The 21,418-nt window shown below is 31.9% G+C and overlaps 2 protein-coding genes across 7 annotated transcripts in view; both read right to left on the bottom strand.

The window, feature by feature from the left end:
• LOC143238456 (epithelial sodium channel subunit gamma-like) overlaps window positions 1-21,418 on the bottom strand; it is a 146,311-nt gene that overhangs the window by 62,697 nt on the left and 62,196 nt on the right. The window contains exon 8 of one of the 6 annotated variants that reach the window (XM_076478705.1): window positions 16,512-16,658. The exons of the other annotated variants lie outside the window; for them this stretch is intronic. The gene's annotated coding sequence lies outside the window, so the exon portion shown is untranslated. Of the gene's footprint in view, window positions 1-16,511; window positions 16,659-21,418 lie in introns of those variants that run through there. 6 annotated transcript variants of the gene reach the window in all.
• LOC143238458 (uncharacterized) lies at window positions 13,612-19,212 on the bottom strand. Its single transcript, XM_076478711.1, has 4 exons — window positions 19,070-19,212; window positions 17,631-17,749; window positions 15,862-15,964; window positions 13,612-14,988 (listed from the first exon to the last, which is right to left on the bottom strand). The coding sequence occupies exons 3-4, from the start codon at window positions 15,922-15,924 to the stop codon at window positions 14,722-14,724; spliced, it is 330 nt and encodes a 109-aa protein (XP_076334826.1). The 5' UTR covers window positions 15,925-15,964; window positions 17,631-17,749; window positions 19,070-19,212; the 3' UTR covers window positions 13,612-14,721.

Genomic DNA, 21,418 nt, shown 5'->3' with positions numbered 1-21,418 from the left:
TATGTATTTACGTGTAATTTTTAAGGTTGTTTCTTGTTTTCTGTTCATATGTAAATAATGTAAGGGTTTTTTCATGTTTGTATTTTCAAGAATGAAATTAATATAGCTTGGAATTTTTTCATGAATGCACTAAAATAATCATCAGAAAATTTTTATACTTTGCATGCCAGAGAAATTATTAAAATAATGACAAAACCTCAGTATTTAAGTTCAGATGCAAGTGATACTACTATATATTTGTTTTGTAAGATCTTCAGTAGTACTTTTCAGTTTTGGCCATTTCAGCCATGGGAGCATTATAACATGACAGTCAATCCCCACTATTCATTGGTAAAAGAGTAGCCTCAGGTGTGGCTGTGGGTGGTGACGACTAACTGCCTTCCCTCTAGTCTTACACTGCAAAATTAAGGACTTCTAGTGCAGATAGCCATTGTGTAGCTTTGTGCAAACGTCAGAACAAACCAAACCAAATAACGTTTCAATTTTTTTTATAATCACACCTGTCATCGTTGAATGGTCAAATACCAGGCACAGGAATTAGTGTATGTTATTTATGCATTTGTTCTTTTACCTTTGGGCTGGGCATGTATGTAAATTTGGATTAGAAAAACTTGATTCAAACACCAAAAATTACAACCCAGAGTAAAAAAAATCAAAAGAGAATGAACACTGAACCAGGGATAAAATTACCATTTTCATATCACACTGATATCTGACACATTTTGGTATTGTTTCATTATTTGTATGTTAGGCCTAGTGGTCAGTGTGCTGAACTCTGAACCTGCGGATTTATGGTTCTAATTCTGTTGCAACAAAAATGACCTTCAACCTTGGGATTATGGGAATGTTGTAAAAGTGATTGTCAAATCCTGCTATTTGATTAGAGTAACCCAAGAATTGGCAATAGGTGCCATTTCATAGTTTTATCAGTTTAAAGTCAGGGATGGCTAGTGTAGATGTTCTTTCTGAAACAACTGACTAACTGTTAACCTTTTCTAGATTTATAGAAGAATTGCAACTTTCCTTACTGAATTGGGTAAGTTTTACCTGTTTCTAATTTTGGGAATTCCAAATGGACATAGGTTATTTTGTTCATCATTTAGAATAACAAAATTTAACCAGAATCTGACTGCAAAATTTTTTATCCCTATTTATTTTAGTGCCAGATAAATACCGTTACAGTCATCCAAAGTTTATCAGAATAATTTATACATCTTGAAAAAACATATACATTTTATTGGTGAATGAATCTAAATTATGCACATTTTTCAAAACAGAACATTTCTTTAAAAAAAAGTTAATTTATGCCACATTATGCATGTTATCTAAATTTTTAATGAACTTTTCTGTTTGTACAGAATGTAATAAAATAACATAAGAAAGTAATTATGTATAAGTATATTAAACATCACTAAGAGCACACTTTCTTATCACTTTACCAGTCTTAGGTTTATTATTGATCAAGTCTGAGTGTTTTGTTAAATAAACTTGTGGATCAGTGTGAAACACAGTAAAGTATATACAGTTGTAATACCATATAGTCTTGTGATCAAAATAGTGAAAACTGTTCACATTGCTAACAAATATATACAGAAATGCATGATAAATTGTATAGTATTTAAGTATACTTATGGTAGTTTTAAGGTTATTTGTAACTTTTAATTTGGTATTATGTATTTGATTTAGTGACAGTTCATGGTGAAGAAGAGTAAATATCATATACAGTGTACAGGGATAAAATATCATATACAGTGTACAGGGATACTGAAAAGGAAAACTTGTAAATATACATTTCAGAGGCTCTAAAGGCAATGCAAGCACAATATGCAAACAGTGCCATGGATATAGTATTTTTAGTCTTCACATGAAAATTAAGATATTAATATGTAACTCAGATTGCCATCCTCAATTTTACCATCCTTTCTTGATTAGAAATACTTTTGCAGTGTATTTGATATTTAGCATACAACAGAGTTGTACATTCTACTAACAGCTTGCAACATCTTGTGTAGATATGCACAGTAAATTCAGAAATATAGTGAACATTCCATCTGTAATTTGGTATTCATCCAATAAACCGACCCCATGCATTTTATGTTAAGGATATATGTGTGTTTTAACATAATTTTTTATAACTTCAAGACTTGTGTATGAAGGCTACTAATAAAATAAATTTTAAAATATGGAATTTCATTTTGAAATAAAAATATGAGATAAAATCATGTTAAAATTAATAATAAAACATCTCTTATTAATGCAGTCAGTTTTTGTAGAGATATTACATAAATTGGCTTCAGTTCTGCATGTTATATATTTTAAAATTGTCAAAGAGTACTAAAAATGTGTATAAAAACTACCATAAAAAGATATTTCCATTGTAAAACTAGAATGTAAAGCTCTTTTTTTCTGTTGCAATATGGAATGAAGTTAATCATTTTGATTTAAAATTAACTTGTGTTTCCTAATGATTTGGCTTGAGAAGTAGTTAGTGTTTGCTAATTTCATGAAAACTAGTGTATCCAGACCACAACTGTCTTGATCAACAGTCATTGGTATCCTACTTCTGACAACAACAACAAAACAAATGGTGGAAGCTAAGATAAGGTTTAACATTTATTTAAATCATGGACAAATTAAGAAGAATATGGAAAATTCGTCTTCAATTCCTATAATTTGTATTTTATTATGACTTCCTCTCCCTCAATACAAAAATATTTGGCCATAGTATTTCTAATTGTGCAAAACTACTCTGCAGAAACATCTCTGCTCTGTGTGACAGCAGCAGAGTAACTTAAAAGTTGGACCTGAACCAGACTTAGAAAGTTTGATATTTAAAACTAAGGAAAATAATGAATTTTGTAAATAAGAAATAATACACTTTCAAACAGCAAGATATTTATACACTAAAGATTTTATTTGAAGAATAGAACTTAATGTTTCATCTAAGAGCTCTAAAAACCTCTGACATGAAATGTGTTAAATGTTGAGTTTGATAGTATTATCAGTTGGATATCATTAGTGTTAAGGTACAGTTTGTCAAACAAACAGTTTTTATTTATGTCAACCTTTTTCTGTATGTTAATATTCTTTTTGTAAAATAGTTAATACTGTTCTGAAATATTGTATATAGAAATACATCGCACTCAGGCTGAACATGAAAATAGTTTGACTTTGAAGATGTACCTTTTGTAAAATAGTTAATACTGTTCTGAAATATTGGATATAGAAATACATCACACTCAGACTGAACATGAAAATAGTTTGACTTTGAAGATGTACCTTTTGTAAAATAGTTAATACTGTTCTGAAATATTGTATATAGAAATACATCACACTCAGACTGAACATGAAAATAGTTTGACTTTGAAGATGTACCTTTTGTAAAATAGTTAATACTGTTCTGAAATATTGTATATAGAAATACATCACACTCAGACTGAACATGAAAATAGTTTGACTTTGAAGATGTACCTTTTGTAAAATAGTTAATACTGTTCTGAAATATTGTATATAGAAATACATCACACTCAGACTGAACATGAAAATAGTTTGAAGATGTACCTTTGTAAAATAGTTAATACTGTTCTGAAATATTGTATATAGAAATACATCACACTCAGACTGAACATGAAAATAGTTTGACTTTGAAGATGTACCTTTTGTAAAATAGTTAATACTGTTCTGAAATATGGTATATAGAAATACATCGCACTCAGACTGAACATGAAAATAGTTTGACTTTGAAGATGTACCTTTTGTAAAATAGTTAATACTGTTCTGAAATATTGTATATAGAAATACATCGCACTCAGACTGAACATGAAAATAGTTTGACTTTGAAGATGTACATGTTGAACTTTGTCAACTACTATTCATCAGTTTTTTATATTACATTCTTCAAAGGAAGGTGAGTAATTTGTTAACTTCTGTTAAAATGTGAAATATAGTAGTTTACAAAGTATAACAAGATCCACAGTGAAAAAGTACTCAAAATAAATGATACTAAAAGACAGCCAATAATACATAGTTATAAAAACTAATCTTTTAAGTTGTTTTGTAGACTAACTTATCACTGTTGATAGAAGTGGTTAAAAATCACGTGTAACATGACTTTTGAAATATTTTAATATCTGTATGTGTAGATGTTTAAATTATGCAATGTGCTAAACTTGTATTTACCTTTATGTGTTTATTTTTTTCTACTCTTGTTGGTTTTTAGTTTTTAATACAAAGATATTATTACAATTCATATGCAAGAAAAATGTGTCTTAAGCAATAAAAAAACGAACTTGTAACACCATAAAAATTCAGGTTCCGTGTAAGTAATCAAATATTGAAGCACATTATTGTTTGTTCATTTTATAAATAAACTTAGCATTATGAGAGGCTCTTTATTTATAAATATTGCACATAATATTAATGTCTAAGCTGAATAATATAATTTATTGATGTACCAGTCTAAATATAACAAGTTTTCATTTTAAATAAAAAATAAAGTCTGTACAGGTTCTGTATGTGTCATGAAATTTGTGGAAAGTCATAAAAAATGTTTTATAGAACTTGAAAAATCAGAGAATTTTCATGAATATCAAATAGCGGACAAACTTCTTTCAGAAAGTGCGTGTTGTATAATTATAGCATACGATCATGTGACATTTTCTTCCCCCAATTTTGTTGTGTGACATTTCCTGAAATCTGAATGTTATTCTTAACACTCAGTGTTTTGTAGTTATGTAGCAGTGGGTAATTCAGACTGTGGTTGTGTGGAAATTAGTTTCTTATCAATATTTTTGTTGTTGTTATTTTTTTAATCATGATTGCAAAATAGAATGTGAAATGATTTTGTGTTGTTTTTCAAGTTATTCAATCAGCTGATCAAAACAGGCTACTTTTATGTAGTTGACATGTTGTGTAACAATGCTTATTTTACAAATTATAATTATCCAGCCACTTTACAGTTTTGGTCAAAGTTTGTTCCAGCCCTTTAGATGGTAATCAGTTGTTTTGATGAAACATTTTCCTAAATGGCACATACGTACTTGGTGAACTGTGCTGATTGACACTTAATGTCTAGTGGAGCATAACAGAAGATGCTTGAAAATTATTTTCAGATGACACCTTAACCTCTAAACTATGTATTGGTTAGCACGTAATATCTAGGTGAGAAAAAAAAACTTGTTATTTTGACAAAGCTAAAATGTTTTTTCCATTGATTGTGTTTACAGTGAATTAAATGGTGATGGAAAATTTAATTAATAACTTTTTGAAATGCCATAGAATTCTTTATTTTTTCAAAATGTCCTAAATTGAACTTCTTTCCCCAATGACACAGCAGTATGTCTGCAAACTTACATTGCTAGAAACTAGGTTTTGATACTGGTGGTGGGCAGAGCACAGATAACCCATTGTGTAGCACACAGCAGTATGTCTGCAAACTTACATTGCCAGAACTAGGTTTTGATACTGGTGGTGGGAAGAACACAGATAACCCATTGTGTAACTTTGTGCTTAATTTCCCACAAACTCGTGATTTTACTTGTGAAATTTTGAGAGACATAAAAATGAAAAAGCACAATCAAGTAATTGTCAATAGTTCATCAATACAGAATTGACTTTTTTATATTTTATTTTTATCTTTAAGTTACATGTAAAGACAGCTGTTTATGTTAAAATTTATCTTTTGGTGCAACAGGTTTGTTGGATATCCAGGACATTACAATTCATTGTTTGGATATCGACAAGAGGAAGTATGTATAACGTTGTCAGTTTTTTGTTATATAAAAGTTCAGCTGTTAAAATGTTCTTTAAAATGTTTTTTTTTTGTACACAGTTTATTCATAGTACTGTATAATAATTTCAAAACATACTTGACATCTGTTGACACTGTAGCTATTTCTCAATCTCCAGTATCATTAGCTGCTCTGTTCAATGGTTCTTTGAAGACATTGTGTTGGCTGGTATGTGCAATACTTCTGTTACTCTACTATCTTGTTGCTTACATGATCTGGCCAATTCCTCTTCTGATGGTTTTCCACTCCTTCCTGTTTACCACATCTGCTAGGCTTTTACCAGAAATGAGTAATTTTCTCAGTCATATACTCTTTTATTTCCAGAGTCCCTTAATTTTTCATGGTATTAGTAGAGCTTGAGAATCTGTGGTAGACAAGAGTTTTTTCAACCAAAATTTTTGAGTGTGTTCAACAACTCTTGGAGAAGAGGGCATAGTCAAGGGCCCTCCTTCTAGGGTTCCAGGATGTTTTTTTCATATTTCAGTAAAAGTGGCTCCAGCCTTCCTGGGAACCTACTCATAATTTTGGTTCATATTTTGCATACAGTTATCTAGTTGGGGAGTGCAAAACCCTTCTCTTTGATCAGTGCCAGTTTCAGTTATCATTCATGGAAGTTGGTTCACTATATCGTAATTCTGAAACCAAAGCAGTTCCATCCTAAGTCCTTGGTTGAGTGCAGGTTCCACATAATTCCAGGGTTAAGTAGAATACACCTTACCTACATGGTTAGGGACTGAGAATGAATGTTCATAATTACAAACCAGGTGAATTCTGTTCCTTTGTTGAGTATGGCATATGGGTTCTCATCATTCCAAGCCTCAGGTGTTACCCTTTGGACTCGTTCAGGTGGAGAAGAGAATCTGTCCACTTAAGTGTTGCTTGCTTTCTTATCGTTATTCTGATGGTGTCAAATGTAACATTTTGTGGTTACAGTATATATATATATAATATTGTGGTCTAATAGCCATAGCCAGCAACATGGGATATAGGTACTACAACCCCTTAATTCCAACCCTGAGTCATAGAATCTTGGCTGTCTGGTCAGGGGTGGCCAACCTGATGATTACTCATATTCTGTTCTGCCTTTGATATAGGAACTAAGCTCCAAGTGAAGAGCATATCTGTTAGGGAGGTAGGGTGTAATTTCCACACTCTTGTACCATTTTTTCTCTTGGTACATTCCTGTTCTATACAAATGCTTTGTGTGTGGATCATGTCTGCACTGCCCCCTACACTTTTATCAATGTGAGATTCTAGCTATAGTGTTGGTGGATGGTAAGTATTATTGGAAACCATTTTCATTTTAAGAAAAACGTTAACTTTTATTTTTAAATAACTTTATAAAATAAGCCTTCTAGAGACTTCTAATTTCCCAGTAATCTTGTAATTTTTAAGAAACTAAATCTGGAATGTAATTGCCACTTTTCTGTTCTTTAAGTCATAATAAATAACATGTTGTTTTCTTTGTTTGCAGTTTTATTATTTATAACATCCTACTTTTTTATTTACTTTTGCACTACTAAAATAATTAAGACAACTTGTCATTTTCAGACTTTCATTTATATCTCCTGGTAATATTGAAACATGAATGTTGTAAAGTGTCTTTAAAGTTGATATAGTCATGTGAAGATTGTATGCAAAAATGGTGGTCAGTTGGCCAAAATGGCCATTAACTTAAATAACTTCTAAATATGTAAGGATATTATGATTTAAGAATTTAAATAATAAGTTAAAAAGTAACTGAAACATTGAAGGGAATATTTTACTAATAATTGTGTTGTTTGTTCTTAGTTTAAGGTGAAATTTGGAAATAGGATTTAGTTTTATACTGTATCTATAAAACTGAATATGTTCTATAATTAAGGACTTTAGTGATTTTCTTTTCCAATGTTCTTTTTTTAAGTTGTCTTTAAGACATATTCATAAGAATTTTTGGTTTTTGAAATTTTCTCCCAGGAAATTACAAGTATCCAACATTGTCATTATGTTGTAGAAATGACACTAAACATAAAGCATTGTAAAACTATCTCCAATTTGCACATCTCATTCAGTGTTGTTAAGACCTGTGTTTAGGCCTGAGTATCATTAGCACACATGCATTGTTTTATTGCTACTAACAGTAGTAGAGATCTAGGCTAAGATAAGATCCAAGGTCAGTAATAATTATTTATACACACACAAATGTAGATTAGATTAGAAAGTAACATACCTAAATTACTTCTTACTTGTTCTAACAAACTACATTTGAATGGCATTTTAATATATGTATATAAGCTCCCACATGACCTTACTAACCAGCACTGTTTGAGGTAATCTACTTAACACAGACAACATTGATCTGTAACCTACTTTATCAATCTGTATATGCTCAATCTGAAACCTGGTTAGACAATGTTTTGCTCAATAACATAATAGCAATCAACCAAATAACTATAAGAAGTCCTGTATTTGCACTGGTATTTGGGACCTGTAGTCATGGTAAAAAACATGAAATCTTTATTTCTATTCAAAGTACACTTCCTATTGGAAAAAATAGCATTATTAACCTTTTCTCTGTAGACATGTATTTCTGTGCATGTAACTCAAGGTCTTAGTGAGTTACATTAAAACTTGATTAAACTATTTTATTTTTATGATATACTAATAAATAAACCCTGAAAACATAACTCATAATCCATATTTTAATAGTATACAAGTTTAAAGATTTTACTTTCAGAAGGCAATATTTAAAATAGAAAAACTAGAATTTTCTAGTGTAAGAATTGCAACACTTTCTCTCTAAGCCTTTTCTTCTTTAATTTATTTACCACCCCTCCAAGAAGTAAAAAATGAAATTTTATGTAAATCACTTATTATGACATAATTTCGCTTAGGCATACTATAATTTTCATAGCCGTTGATATTACTTGGTCCCAGAGACATGAAATCAAATCCATCTTGCCACACCCACCTGTGATGTTTTCTTTATTAGAAAGTACCAATAAGTGTTTGAGCCACTCAATAAGGTGTTACTTAAAAACCAATAGAAAGCCATGGTTTTCATCTGTCAAGTGATTTATCATATTGCAGTGTTTCCTACAAGAACCCATTGCTGCTTCAGCTACCAATACTTTCATACTTTAAATCAGTGGTTGAAACACTATTCAGATAAATTCGTTAAACTGTAACTTAAAAAGAGTGTATACGCTTGTTTTCCCACAAATAATTACATGTTCAACGATAATGTTTGGTTTGTTTTAAATTTCGCGCAAAGCTACTCGAGGACTATCTGAGCTAGCCGTCCCTAATTTTGCAGTGTAAGAATAGAGGGAAGGTAGCTTGTCATCACCATCCACCGCCAACTCTTGGGCTACTTTTTTACCAACGAACAGTGGGATTGACCGTCACATTATGACGCTCCCACGACTGAAAGGGCGAGCATCTTTGGTGTGAGGGGAATTCGAACCCGCGATCGTCAGATTACAAGTTGAGTGCCCTAACCACTAGGCCAACGCACAAATCTAAGCAAGACCTATTTGCTCTGGCTGTTCCTACTTTTCTAGTGACAAACTGAAGGGAAGGCAGTTATTCGTCAACACCATCCTCATGGATACATACTCTTTATCTATCAGTTAGACGTGACTATAATTATTATAATTCACTCACTGCTCTAAAGTAGTGTAACATTTACAGAAAACTACTCTTGTCGAACCGAACAGTAAGGGATTTGACAGTCAATTATTTATGTCTTTCTGTCCTTGTACTTTGTATTTCGCCATTTTAAAATAACTATCTGTGTTTATAGTTGTGATTAAAACATTGAGACATAGATGTACATTTTAACACTCCTTGCTATTATATACCTGAACACAATAAAAATGATACGTGAATACGATTTTTATTGCTGTTGGGTGAATCGACCACGCTAGAAGGCATATAATGTGGTGTATTGGTATTTTACTAAGATATAGAATACTGGAAAAAATCTAAATGTTTGAGGAGAGGTTTCTCAATACAGATTACTGGAAAAGTTTCACATTAGTTAACAGATACAGTGATACGGTGTTTATTTATTTATTTTGATTTCAACTCGTTTGCTTTTGCCTTTCCTACCATTTGTACTATAAAGGAATTGTTGATCGAATAAAACTAAAGCACATAACCATATGATTAAACCAGGCCGTTTTATGGGTATAACTCTAATTATGTTTCTATTATTTTATATATCAAAACACTATCTTACGCCTCCGATATGTCTGTCATATCTAGAATAATAAAAGAGTCCGTCTGTGTAAGTGACAACTATATATATATATATATATAACTGAAGATGAAAGAACTTAAAAGACCTGAAAAGAATGAATATATAGCGTTGTAAATCCATAAACTTACTGCTGTACCAGCAGGGGACGTCTATTTGCATCTGTTCATGTATTTCCGTCAGGGTTTTTCTGGTAGCATTTGATGTAGGTTTTCTTGTAGTTTGTCCAATCAGTTACATTATAATTGTATTTAGATTGAGTTATTTTATAACTCTTACAAGTTTTTTTTTTAATTTCGCGTAAAGCTACCTAAAGGCTATCTGCGCTAGCCGTCCCTAATTTAGCAGAGTAAGATTAGAGGGAAGGCAGCTAGTCATCACCACACACTGCCAACTCTTGGGCTACTCTTTTACTAACGAATAGTGAAATTGACCAGCACTCGACTCGTAATCTGTGAGTCGCGGATTCGAATCCCCGTCCCACCAAACAGTTTCCGTACAGAAAACTCCAAAACGTTGTGAAACTTCTGCCATTTATGATATACACACACATATATATATATATATAGTTAGAAAACGTTATTATTTTACATCAGTATAGATAAATATATCTTGAATTACAGGATAGGAATTACTGATATATAAATGAACGAAAACTGCACAACAAAAATGTCACAGTTACCAAATATCTGAGACAAACAAAGTGATTAAACAGTATCAAACTTGAAATGAAGGCAGTGAATGAGTTCGAAATATTCTAGGCTTGACATGGCCAGGTGGTTAAGGCACTCGACCCGTAATCCGAGGATCACGGGATCTAATTCCCATCACACTAAACACGCTCGCTCTTTCAACCGTGGGGGCGTTATAATGTTACGGTCAATCACACTATTCATTGGTAAAAGAGCAGCCCAACAGTTGGTGGTGGGTGATGATGACTAGCTGCCTTCCCTCTAGTCTTACACTGCTAAATTAGGGACGGCTAGCGCAGATAACCATCGGGTAACTTTGCGCGAAATTCAAAACAGACATTTTGTTGTTATTAATTTGACAATCTGGGGTGGAAACTTTGGTTTTATTTTTGTATTTTTAGTGTAAAAGGCATATATGAAAATTCTCGTGTCCTCCTACTGGAGGTATAATATAAAATGACTACGTTTTCCAAAAAGTTTATGTTTTCCGACATTGAACAAAATAAACCACAAAAGGCATCTAAAGAAATGTGTTCATTTTTGAAAGCATATATAAGGTGGGAGTTTCGTTTAATATAGATATATACAGCAAATTAAAATATTATTGATGAACTAGATAAATGAAGATATTCAAATAATAATGATAAAAGAAAAAATGTTTTCACATCATTTTGTCACAAAAATATATCAATGAGCAGAAACGAATGACAGTGTCAAAAAGTTCAAGAAATACTGTTTTTACTTATACATAAATCAACTCCTATAAAGCTATTTTATCTTACGTTTTGTAGTAACAGGTTTCCAATAAGAACAGTTCCTTATTTCTATCAGACTTTAATTCATCCTCTTGTACCTCTCTAATAGTGACATGATGTTTGGTGTTCGAATCTAGGATCTACGTATCATTTCTCGGAACTTGTATTTGGCATGCATTCTCAGGGCTCTTCGAAGAAAAAAAATCGAATATGGCCCAATGTTACTTCTGGAGGTCTTTTATCCCTTCTCGCAGAACTGAATAGACACATTGTTCAATATATTAATCATCAGGCCAAACGCTAATCTTCGATAAATGTCGAATATTTGAATTTGGAAGCATTTTTTATAATGTAGTGCTTAAAACGTTTTCGGTACTCAAAGTGAAATATTGTCTCGATTTCTAGAAATTGAGTAATAGATTACTTTCAGCGAGTTGTTTAATGGCTCATTTTCCACACACTAGACGTTTGTCTTCAACAGATTGACTCATTTTCTACAGCTTAGGTAGTAGGGGTTTTATAGTGCAAAGTACAGGGGTTACTTGCAATTTTTACACGTTAAACAAACTATACTCTTCAAAATGTGGTAAAGACTCACTTTGGAGAAAGGGTTTCCATTCATTCTAACGATTTTATTCGTCATTCTAATTATGACAAACGTTACTCAACTGATGTTTCTAAATACTTGATCTGTGTTATAATATATCACTTCTCTAGTGTCAAAGGTGAGTTGGATTCTGCAGTTCGATAACCGTCCAAGGTGTGAAGTTGAGCTATTTTATTGTTATCTGTCATAACGGTATATCACACTTCATGGGAGATGGCTATAACTTTCAGAATCTAATAAACATGTGTCATGACCCTGAGTTATATTCAAAAGGGAATGAGAATTTACAACGATTAATCCACATATATATGATCAGACTTACATGCATCAACTTAAAAGATTTTAATTATCTTTCTTATCGACAACTTGAATGCCATGAACAGATCCATTGGACTTACCATTGGCCATCACATGAACATTGTACCAAATAGAAGAATCATGCACTCTAAAATTGGATCACTAATAGCGATTGGCAGATGTTTCCCAGGAGTTTTAGTAAGAACAGGAGCTTCTGATCCGTTACTTACGATGTGTCATTTTTATTTTTGTGGTATTAATGTATGTGCGATGTACTTGATATAATCCAGTTAATAACTGGATGATAATTTCAACTTGGATACTCGGGTATTATGAATATATATGTATGTGTATAAACATATTTATAAGGGTATTAAATATGGTAATATTGTATTACATGAATAAGATGATAAGAGATTATTTTTAAAATAAAATATTAATAATATCATTTCTTTTTCTCACGAACTAATAATCTGAAAGTCCCGGGTTCAAATCCCGGTCGCACTAAACAGGTTCACCCTCCCAGCCGTGGGGGTGTTATAATGTGACGATCAATCCCACTGTTCGTTGGTAAAAGAGTAGCCCAAGAGTTGGCTCTGGGTGGTGATGACTAGCTACCTTCCCTCCAGTCTTACCCCACTAAATTAGGGACGGCTAGCGCAGATAGCCCTCGAATAGCTTTGCGCGAAATTCAAAAATAAACAAAATTTTTCTCACGAGTGACGACCATTGTAAATGTTAGGTATGAGTAAATTGTTGTAGAACTGTCAGACTATTACAAAAAAGGCCGCAGGCCTAATAGCTCTCTGCAGCAACTTGTAGTTGTACCTGTTTGGAAGGCGTTTATTTCTACTACTAACAATAATGATATTGTTTGTTCTCTTTAATAATTTGAAGTACATATTGGGAGAATTAACACACTTTAATAAAGGTTTACAAAAGCGTATTTTGCTCACCAAATAAGTACAAAAGAATTATTGTTTTTTTACAAATTCCAACAAACGTTTTGCCTTTGCAGCTGTATGTTTAATATTAGAATATTCTCTGGGTTATAAAACAATTGTATATATTAATTCTGATGAAGCCACAAAGGAGAAACGTTTGTTGAAATTAAAATATTCTTGATTTATCTTGAATGTAAAGGTCTTTTCTCTAAACTTTCAACAATAATGACAATGTCAACATATGTGTTTCTCGGTTAATAATATCACCATAATGAAAAACAAAAATGTTAAGTTGTAAATGAGAGATTTTATTTCATATTCCTTTTAGATTGTTCGTTTACAATGTTTATCTCAAACTTTACACCTAATAATTTTTGCATCGTTAACTTTCGTCACGTGAACCATAATATAGATTGAATGATCACATAATGAATTAAAAAATAAATTTTAATATCATCATTCAGATCAACAAAAAAACGTGCGCTTGAAAATAGAAAATCATAGCTACGAGTTGTGTCTTAAAAATTTTAATTAGTAGTAAAGCGTCCTACAGTGCAACAGCAGTAAATGTCTTCGAAATTAAAATGCTAGAATCATGGATATTATTCCTTTCAGTGTGGTCCAACATGGCCATGTGGGTTAAGGCGTTCGACTCGTAATCGGAGTGTCGCAGGTTCGAATCCACGTCGCACCAAGCATGCTCGCCCTTTCAGCCGTGGGAGCGTTATATGGTAAATTCCATTATTCGTTGGTAAAAGAGTAGCCCAAGAGTTGGCGGTGGGTGGTGATAACTTGCTACCTTCTCTCTTGTCTTACTCTGCTAAATTAGGGACGGCTAGTGTAAAAAGCCTTTGTGTATCTTTGCGTGAAATTCTAAAAACAAACTTTTTGGTGAACACAGCACATACCCCAATGTGGCTTTATTATTAGAAAACACACTCTTGCTACGAAACTTTTATTCACTCCTACTTAATTTCAAATGTTACACATGTATGTCATAAACCACTGAGCTAAAGAAACCAGGAATGATAAACTGAATCGAATTTGAATGGATAAACTGATAAAATTGATACTGCATGAACCGCGCCCACCTCAGTGGGTCAGCATTATGTCTGCGGACTTACAACGCTAGAAACCGAGGTTCGATACCCGTGGTGGGCAGAGCACGTGGTAGATAGCCCCGTGGGTAGCTTTTTGCTTAATTCAAAACAGCAACAAATCATGAACCGAAATTGGAAAAAAAATCGAATAAAAGAAAACAACTCATGATATAAAAACGCAGAACGTGAACACAGTTAAAACTCATTAGATACAAACACAGTACGTGAACACAGTTAAAACTCATGACATACAAACAGTACGTGAATGTCTATGTCTCCTAATGATGTTGAAACAGATTATTTCCTCCACACGAGTCTAATTAGGATTAAAAGAAATCTCTTGGTGTTTGAGTATAAAATCAAAAGATAAACTAATATATTTAATAAAAAACTATAATGTAGCCTTACAACTGTAGTACCATCTTCCTTGATTACTGTGACAAAGCCTTGCACATCTCCGACAAACACGGCTCCATCAGCAATGGTCAACAGTGCTGTTGGCCACACACCAACGGTAACTTGGCCTTCTGTTGAAGTTATCTGTGACACCAATTTGCACAAAGGCTACCAGAAAAGTTGATTTTAAATTAAGGTAATAGAGTAATTATAGAAAATCAAGCAGAAGTAACAGATACTGCAGTTAAAATGTAAATCTTATATAGCCTTTTCACACAGAACTAATACAATTAGGAAGGATGTTGTGTTTCCACATCAAAAGTAATGATACATACAAAACAAACTTAAAGACTTTTACTTCAGTTAGAGAAATAAAGGTTAAAGATAAGTGCAACTAAAAATCTAAATCAGCTAAAAATTCTGAAAGACGGAAAACTTTATTTTAAAATTGGTTTATAATCAACACATTAATTATATATCATTATACCTTCATTTTGAAACAACATATTTAACTGACCAATGTCTAGATAGTTTTACTTTACTCTGACTGAACATACATAACTTTTAAAATAAATGTTTTGAAAACCTGTAACAGTTAAAATTCTGAATAATTGCTCATACTCTAGTTCTCACAACCCACAGCTCAGTGTGGTAACTACAGAAGATTAATGGCATACTGTGGCTCAAACCTTAGTCCTCACAACCCACAGCTCAATGTGAAAACCACAAGGCCATATCAACCAAAATACAAAAACATGCATCTAGAAACTGTCCAAAACTATAAAGAATCTCGGATATTACTAACAGCTTTTCTTATAACTGCATTTAAATAAATATGATAAATAGTGGTCAATCTTCAGCTCAGTTTAAACTTATCACCTGTTGAACACTAAATCAAATCTGCAACGCAAAGATGTTGAGCAACCATACCACTCAAAGATAATTTTAGTACGTTACTTCTATAGCAAGTCTTCTGTGAAAAGAACAGATGTCAAAACATACGTTTTTTACAATATAACATTCTGTTAAATTTTTTTTTACCTGAGGATTACTGCAGATGTCATCACAGGATAATGTGTCACCTTTTTCATCAGCGATGAACATACTTAGGGTGTCTCCTAGTATTAAACATGAAGCCGTGAGCCTGATAAAAAGAACATACACATATCACCAAGTTTCTGCACAACTTAGCAGCTTGTTTTAGAATTTTTTTGCCCAGTCAAAATCACATGTTTTTATTATGAAATTATTACTCCTTAAAAAAGTAATTATTCATGTTTTGTGTCTAACTTAATATTCCTTCTTTTTACATATATTTCATTAGGCATAGCCTACAATTCCACCCATTTATGACCTCCTACAGTTGAGTAGAGACCTGTGAGTAATATTTGTGAGGTTTAATACTTGTCCCAATAACCTTAGTTAGTGTAGTCAAATTAGTTGTTTGTTCTTGATTCTGTTTGGAAGAATGACTGAATGTGGGATCAACCAATGGTAACCACAGGTTCCTAGTTTCTAATGATCCTTAGGCTTGATGTGATTAACTAATATAACCTGCAAAATTTGAAAACAACACCATGAGCTCAGTGAAAACACTTCAATCCAAATGAAAATTGTAAGTTTTGCAACTATAAGGTCAGATCCTCTAAAGATTGAATTGAATGTTACTTAATAACGTCAACCCTTAATTAATTGACACTGAACAATAAAACTTCGTTCGTTTAGCATGAAGCATAACATAGAGATCACATTGTTGGGTGCCTATGGCAACACAATCTCCCTTTGATGCATAATTCATGGTGGTAACTTCACCCAATAACTTGTGCTGATTCTGAACTCTACAGTAAAATAAACACTGATTTAATCTTCAAGTATAATACAGTCAAATAACAAAATAGATGTTTATTCTGTGAAAATTATTAGTAATTTTCAATTACTAATTTGTTCATTGTTTTCGTGACAATAAATATATTCTCTTCCTGAAGTTTGACTTCTAACAATTTTTCAACTTACACCATAACTGATGGATAATGTACATGGTATATTTATACATTTGATTGTGAAGTTGGTAGTAAATGCCTATTAAAGAAACACTTGTACGAATATATCAGTGTCTATGCAACCAACTTACACAACTCAAGTGTACAGGATAATGTTTTGAATGTCTTCTGCCTTTCGTCTTCAGATCAGCCTGTGCAAAGGTATTATATGTTATCAAGGTGGATGCACTTTAATTAGTTGTTTGTTCTTAACTGATTGGAAAAACGACTAAATGTGGGTTCAACCAATGGTAGCCATAAGTTTCTAATTTCTAACAAACGTTTATTGTGGTCATGCAAATAAATTCCTTTATTAATTTTATTTGTCAAAGCTGTTTGACTTGATGATTTTCTGCTCTGTCTCAGTGTGCTTTGCTTCCAGTTTATATAGTATGTTCTACAATGACTAATATCTACATTTTCATTAAACTTGTAGTGTCCTTGTGTTCTTGTTCCCAATTGTCTTTCCATTTCTCCAATGTAGTTTTGTCACCTGTTAATATTTGTTAAAGTTTGATGTTCTTCATATTTATTGTCGTGACTTTTAACCTTTTCTAATTTTACTGTCTGGTATCTTATGATTTATTCTTTATCAACTACTCTGACAAATTTCTTGTTTGTTTGTTATAATGTAAAAGGTTTGTCTTCAGAGTCTCATATAAATAAGACAACTGTGTAGAAGTAAAACAAAAACCTTTACTGTTGGAAAACTATGCAAATACTTACTTTAAAAAGAATACTGAATTAGGCCTGTTTGAGGTAGAAACTTACTTTTTTAGAGAGATTAAAAATGATTCATTTCCTTCCTTTGTATGCTGGCTAACTGTACACGGTATTTGCTTCCCCTCTGGGTGTACAAAAACTGCTGTTGTTACATTTCCTTCTGTCCACTAACATGAGAATATTATTAGTTAGAAATAAGAAACTGACCAATAATTAGTAAACTGGTATCACTCAAAGACATAAAGCAATAACCAGTGATTTTAGATTTATAACAATTTACAGTATTTTTTAACTAATGGACCTTTAATAAAAGCATATTAAACGACCATTTCAGAAACATATTACATTCATTAGAGATACAAGTAAAATCAGTTTTATTGCACGCTTTATCAATTTTTTTTTAAAGAAAGAAAACAAATAAAACACAATTTTCATCTTTTGTGTCATCACAGATGTTGTACAGCACCTAATTAACACTTTTCACTCTAGAAATAATTGCAAATATTAATCTATTAATTTCCTTGATAATTTTTACCATTAAGTAAATTTCATAACAATTTCAAGATCACAAGGTTAAAAACTCATTTCACATTGAATTTTAATGCAAACTACTTAAGTCTTTATTTATATGAAATGATACAGCAAATGGACAACATCCTATGTTCCAACTGAATCTTATTTGTACAAAAGTAATTTGTTCTGAAAAAACAATATTTTTGTTCATGCTGGTGTACATGTAAATAATTTAAACACTTCACCAACACAACGTTCCTGTAAATTTATATTAAAGAATTTTACATAAATCTATAAATTAATAAAAAAATGACTGAAAACTATAACACCTTTGAAGAGTTGACTATTTTCCTTCTTCCCGAACCAGAATAGTCCAATATTTGAATATACAAGTTTTTAGTCAATTTTGAAATTCTCTTTCATATGTGATCATGTGCATTAACTCTTCTATAAAAATAACATAAATCCAGATCAGAATACCACACAGGGTTGTCCAAAAGTAATAGGACTCTATGACACACACAAAAAATATACGTTTTCTGAGAGCAACACCTATTCACAGTTTAAGTACAAACAAATATAAATAAAAAGAAATAGATCAGTTTGAAACCATCTTTTTTCCTTATGGGAATTCCTTATGACACCTTTCCTGTACTGACTGAAAAACCACATAGTAAGTAAGTACTATTACTTTCATATATTACATATACATGTGACAAAAAGCTAAAAATTATAACAAGACCTATGTAAAGGTTAGTTAATGTTGAAGAAAACTACATGATATTATGACATGGTGGAATAGGTTTAAAATTGCATGAAATATCGATGTAATATTTTATCTATTTATGATCCACACTCCGTAACCATACAAGTCTTCTGTTTTCTTAGTGGCATTTTACAGATTCATTCTTTTACTTTCATACTGAGTGTATCATAATTATTTTTTGGATAAACTGAATCTGAACCAAACTTACCTCTTCATGGCCACAGTAACTAATGGCAGATAAGCTACCGTTTATAGTCAACTCCCATATTACCAGCTTTCCCAACTCATCCCTACTGAGAATGTGACGCCCATTGTCCGAAATCCTATTATGTTCATTTGACCCTTGTGGTGTTTAGAATTATCATTTGTTAAAGTCTTCAAGTTCCAAAACTTCAGGGTTCGATCTTCAGAAGTTGAGATTAACTGTTCATTGTCTATCACAGCACATCCCAGTACTGGCTTACTGTGTCCATACAAGGTGCATTTTTCTATTCTCTTATAACATGAAAGGATATGAAACAACTTGTCACCTAATTCCTTAATATATGTAAGAGAGTTTAAAATTGATGAATTACTTTATAACTGTTTAATTCATTAAATATATTGAACTTTTAGAGAACGAACTCCAAATTGTCAAGTTGCGTTTTTTTTCACATGATAAGAAAGAAACGTATTTTTAACAGGACTTTACAAAATATAATGAAAAGTCAAACACAAGTATAGTTTAAAATACAATTACTAATGAAGCAGTAAAATAGAATCAGTATCTAACAATTAAAAAAACCAAATAAGTAACATGTTGTGAAAAACATAAGATTAAAACTTCTTTGCAATCACAATAATTAACCAGTGAAGTAAAGACAACCTCAGTTACAATGCTCTAAATAGTCTTATCTGCTACAATATAGTGAATATTAAATAAATAAGGAATAAAAAATTCCACCACCCAAAACTCAGAATGTTTGATTTATTACATCACACTGGATATGCATGATGTTTATATTTTCCATAGAGGTTCATAATATAAATTAGCTTGTTAAATGTTATATGTGAAAAGATTTGTAATTTAAGTCATTAGAATAAATATAATGTGTCTAAATTTCCAAATAAATATACATCAACAATTAAACATCATGTGTGTATAGGTATGTAATACTGATAGTCGAGTACATTATATCAAAATTATTTTGGGGCTACTTCATCTCAATAAAGCACACCTTGCCATGTTTGTTTATGATTTATCTGAGGACCATGCATCTTGACAATGGCTCAGAAGTGTAGTTGCTATTGTAATACTTTCATGTCAACAGTACAGCATTCTTTCTGAAAGTTTCTTGTAAGATGTTAGTGTACAAGGATGATGGTTCCTGGTGTCTGTTTCAACAGACTTCTCTCAATAAATTCACAAGCATTGCATGTGGTGACTTTATTGGCATGTCTTCATATAGAATAGCAAGAATGCTGTTTTATTCTTTAGGTGCTTGAAGTATAGAGCCATTAAATGGGAGTTACAACTGGAAACCTAATTTTGATGAACTTGTAACCTGTTGCCCTTTTCAACGAAGATACTTCTTGATTATGTTGTGTACTGTTGCCTGGGGCACATGGAAAGCTACCCTCATTAGATTTTATGTGTTTGGATTCTCACCTGTTACAAGGGACAACACACTTTGCTTTCCATGCTTAAGGAATTGTTTATTGCAGGTCTCTTTCTAGATGGTCCTGGTACCCCAAGTTGATCAATAATTTTTTTGTTTTCTGTGTCGTTAAGTACATGGAATATCTCTGATCTAAGTACATATTGAAAAGGACTGTTGCATACCCTTCCTCAAAATTATTTATTTTTGGTGGCATCACACTAGTTACAAAGTGCCATGCAATGTCAAAATGAAATTCTATTACATGTTATTCCACCACAATTTTATATCAACCAAGCCTGTCACAATTTGCTGATTTAAACATTCAAAATCATTTTAACATAATGCACTGAATCGTTTATCAGCACATTAAATACCTAGCGTGAACAGACTTGTATTACACATTGCACATTCAGTATCACATGTAAACATGCTTATAATGTGAATCAACTACAGTATGACACATGAACTGGTTTGCAACATACATCAAGATATTAAGTATCATTCAAGAAAGAAACAGCTCTTATCATCCTTACATTATGTAACAAATAACAACTCTAAAATACATTGATAAATAAAGAGTAAAAGATAAAATGTATCAGGTAATTTTTTTTTATATTTAACAAGCTGAGATATCCTTTTTCATTCAATTTATGGGATTAAAATAATGTGTTGGTGAGTTTATGATAAATAACAAAAATCCTAACTTTCACACAATAATATTTAATAAATATTATTACACTAATCATTATTAACTGATCAAACGTTTTGTACTGGCTTTAAGAACTCAATATATATGAGGTAATGGTATAAATATTTATGGGAGGTGTGATTTCTGTTACATGCTTTCAACACTCAACTTTTGTCTCTCCACAGTGTTTCACATGCTTAATTAATCTGTGGTCATTGGCTTCAAATGT

The sequence above is a fragment of the Tachypleus tridentatus genome, chromosome 13 (assembly GCF_004210375.1).
Source record: "Tachypleus tridentatus isolate NWPU-2018 chromosome 13, ASM421037v1, whole genome shotgun sequence".
Classification (NCBI taxonomy): domain Eukaryota; kingdom Metazoa; phylum Arthropoda; class Merostomata; order Xiphosura; family Limulidae; genus Tachypleus; species Tachypleus tridentatus.
The sequence above is the reverse complement of the archived record's forward strand: the minus strand, read 5'-3'. Positions and strand labels throughout refer to the sequence as shown.

Coding starts and splice junctions, on each gene's coding strand:
- LOC143238458 (XM_076478711.1), bottom strand. CDS start 15,924: ATGTTCATCGCTGATGAAAAAGGTGACACATTATCCTGTGATGACATC. Junction 14,989..15,861: donor ACATCTGCAGTAATCCTCAG/GTAAAAAAAAAT, acceptor CTTTTCTGGTAG/CCTTTGTGCAAATTGGTGTC.